A 3,913-nucleotide genomic window follows, 5' to 3' on the forward strand; every position below is an offset into this window, starting at 1 on the left:
GTCGATATGGGATCTCCAACAAGAACCAAAATAAGATGACTTCCTTGGAGCATATTGTCAGATGACAAAATCATTAGATAATATTGTAAGATGACAAAATTGTAGGACAATATTGTAACAATTTGAATGTCTTGGAGTACATAGTAAGCCGTAATGGGAGATGATTGATATCAAAACCTCATGTTAACCGATATGCCACACTGCGACTCAATGCATGAGACTCAATCCATGTGAGAATGTTCAAATTGGATTAATATTTGTCATATGCCATCTTTTTCCATAATTGGACAAAGTACTCTATATACAGGTTAAAATTTGGCAGAAATTTACCTCCAAATCTTTTGAGTAGAACGCGCGTTAATGCAGCAGGATCCGATCGTAGCATGAGTTCAAAACCTTAATTCCATGAGATGTTGCTTATAAATCCAACCACTCAGGTGCATCGGGAAATAGTAACAAGTTTATGAATCCAAACAATGTTATGTATGTGGGGCTGATAGTAACAAGTTCATAGATCCAACCACATGCACAGGGGTGCATTTGGATGGTAGTACCAAATTTGATGAAAAGAAATAGAGGCAACGAAAGCAGACACACAACACACAGAGGAGAGAACCCAGGCAACCCGGTGCGAACTCCCCTCAAAACCACAAAAACAAATTTTTTATTAAGATTTGTGTTATCTGCCATGCAAGCGCACCTGTCATGGCAAAGGTCGGATGACAAAACCAGAACTCAACCCCCTTAAAAAGGGCTTCTTTATCCCAGTACATCTCTTGCGTCCATCATCACAGCTTCATCCCATTTCGCTCCTCATTTTAATAGATTATACAACCAAATTATGCGCTACATCACTGGCTGAAGAATATCCATCAACCACTGCCTCCATAGAACCTCCCCATGCGGCTAAAAACCTAACGGTAAAAAAAAAAAAAAATAACCACCATATACGTCAAAAAACTCTCGGACGCAAATAATTAGAACTTAAAACACTATTTAGAAAGAAAAAGATAGCGTTTCAAGCTGACATATAAGTTATCTAAACAAGAATCTGCGACTTAAGTCTTAAGACGAGACTGCGTCAAAACTCGAGATAATAAAGATCGTTTATCTTTTGATGAAGTCAAACTCAATCAATTAAGTATCCAAAACAAGACTCGATTTAGGAAGCAAATTCAGAAGCATCATGAATAATCGAGAAATATCATTGTGTAATATACAGATCTTTCTATACAAGATAGGAGTCATGATTGGCAAATCGACTTATAATGCAAATAATCTGTGAAATCAGCCAACAAACTATTAATTAAATAAATTGTTTAACATTCTATGATAGAGAAAAAAAAAATTACCTCGCACAAATAAAGCGCAACGGCAGAAGATTTGGGAGACTTTATTAAAAGGCCATTTGAAGTTAAAATTTAATTAAAAGGCTACATAGTTGTAAATATTAACTAAATAGTCTTATTTTTTATTAAGCTTAATTAAACATGATTAGAGGTTAATTAGGATTAATGAATAATTGTGTAATCTTTTAAAAATTATAATATAATATGTCTCTAAAGAGTCGAAATTCTTGCAAACAAACTCAAACACCGGTTTTTTTTTCACTTGAAATATTGGACTGGTTTATCAAGCGGTCCGATTGGACCGGGCAGTTCATACTGTTCTTCCAATTCAATGGCTGTTCATAATGGGTTATTAAGTATAATTGGGTTTCATATTGACTCGGACCGGATATGTGACCGGGTCTCGATCCAGCCGGTTGGATTGACCGGTCCAGTCCGGTTTTTAAAATCATGCATAAAAGTTTGTACATTTAGCGTTATTTTACCTAAAATGAATAATATTATGAATAGTTTTACAAATGTAAGCTTAAAATAAATAATGCGACAAATATGCATGATTACCCCTATTAAATTATATGAATTAATTTGTATGAAAAGTTTGTATACATAGGTTCGCACTTTTATTTATATGATATTTATTTTCCAGATTGATTATGTGACTGTGAATATTATTTTTCTTCGCAATATCCAAGAAGCTCAAACGATGACTGATGACAGCAACAGGAAGTGATTCAAGACGTTCAGTGACAAGATTTTCTTGAAGATTACAATCATTTCCAAAGCCAAACACATTGCAGGCATTTTATGCTCTGCTTATTTGATAATATTGAACACATTGCAATAAGGGGTTGCATAATATAATCTGCAAATATGAATAGCTTAAGCAGAGATTAATGGGGGCATATTAAGAGCTATTCCCACTGCATATGTCGTTCAACATCCATGTCAGATACGTTAATAGTGGTCTTTGCATCAGGGCCTATTGGATCATACAATGAATCCTCTGAAAATTCAGTGGACAATGATTTCCAGTGTAGACTTGGTTCCCATTCTGCTTCTCTCAGGACCTTCAGAATTTCTTTAACAACAATCTTGCTCGCCTCTGGTGAAAAGTGGATTCCATCCCTGCACAAGAATCAGCCAACAGTCCAAGTGAATAGCCTTACTGAAGCAATCAGTTTATGCAAGACTTCATTACTTAGCATCATCGAGATACATTAGAAATCAACATGTAAACAATATTTGAGATAATGTGTGGCGGCAAATCTAGGTGCTAATTGGAACTCGTGGTATCAGAGACTATTATCGCGACACAAATGTCACTTACGTGAAGCAAGTAGTTAACCAGTCATCTCGTTGCTGCAGTGCAGTCCAAAGATCAATGCAATTCACATCCATCTCGTAGCAGAGCTGCAAACAGGCTTCTGAATATACTCGGCAGTCCTCATGTGTTCGGTTTACTCTTCCAAATTTCCCACTGGGTTTAAAGGTTAAGAAATTACTATTACAGCAAAGTGTGCAAGAGAAACCAAGAAAAAGAAACAGAAGTAAGCATTGATGCACCTCAGGGTTTCCTTAATTTGTTGCTCGTTGATAGGAGGACTGCTAAGAAAGATGATGCGCGTCGTTGGAGAAAGGCTCTGGTAACCAGAAAGTTGTATGTCAGAATATGCATCAAGTAAAGATAGTCAAGAGGAAGAAATCTAATTTCCACCAGGCAGTGCTCAAGGGTGAAAAAATTGTCTAACCCTTCAAATTATACTACAAAAGACTCACAATGAAGCTCTGAGCTAGAAAATTTAAGTCTGATTTTAATATGAACAAACTGGTGTTATATGTATTGATCAAAGCTGGACTTGAGAATTTTCATTCTATTAACAAAGTATTGATCAAATCTGGACTTTGCAAGATTACCTTGAGATGTAGAGCGATCTTCCTCATGTTTTCGATATACTCAGGCAAGGGAACATGGGGGCCTATGCCACTAGGGTGAGGGTGCATGGAGTCATTACCACCAAAATATACTATAACCAATGCAGGTTGTACAGAAGCTTCCTTGATTGATTGTAACATTACAACATTACATTAGATGTTAATGCCAATATCTATTAAAAATTAGTAATAATAATCTTTAAAACAAGAAGAAGATCTGAGTGGATTCGAACCAGAATCCTCTCAAAACCCAAATCTGGAAAAGTTGAGCGCTTCACCATTTTGAGCTTACAGATCTTTACAATCACAAGCACCCAAGAAGAATTATATTTCATTCAAACGATTTTACATTTCACAAAGGAAAAATAAGCATCGAACCTCAGAGAAATATAAGAACAAGATGGCCAAATGCTGCCATTGTTACTATGACCACTGCAAGTTCAATAACCGGGTAAACATTTTCATTGAAGTTGTTGATGCTGGGTTAGGCACCAACGAATTCTCACGTGCGTAACGTTAATTGGCTGTTAAGTACACGTGAAAATGGAGTATATAAAGCGAAATAAATGCAAAGAGAGTTTGTTAAGTGGTTACGGATGCTGAGTAGCAAGTCCTACGTCCACTGATTGTAT

At 36.2% G+C, this 3,913-nt stretch overlaps 1 protein-coding gene across 1 annotated transcript; it reads right to left on the bottom strand.

Annotated features, from left to right (window-relative positions):
• Nucleotides 1–2,191: 2,191 nt before the first annotated feature.
• LOC116120599 (GDSL esterase/lipase CPRD49-like) lies at nucleotides 2,192–3,441 on the bottom strand. Its single transcript, XM_031406564.1, has 4 exons — nucleotides 3,264–3,441; nucleotides 2,913–2,989; nucleotides 2,677–2,826; nucleotides 2,192–2,474 (listed from the first exon to the last, which is right to left on the bottom strand). Exons 1-4 carry the CDS (start codon nucleotides 3,420–3,422, stop codon nucleotides 2,261–2,263), a joined length of 600 nt encoding a protein of 199 aa, XP_031262424.1. The 5' UTR covers nucleotides 3,423–3,441; the 3' UTR covers nucleotides 2,192–2,260.
• Between the last annotated feature and the right edge of the window lie 472 nt (nucleotides 3,442–3,913).

Source organism: Pistacia vera, unplaced genomic scaffold (assembly GCF_008641045.1).
Source record: "Pistacia vera cultivar Batoury unplaced genomic scaffold, PisVer_v2 Contig94, whole genome shotgun sequence".
Classification (NCBI taxonomy): Eukaryota; Viridiplantae; Streptophyta; class Magnoliopsida; order Sapindales; family Anacardiaceae; genus Pistacia; species Pistacia vera.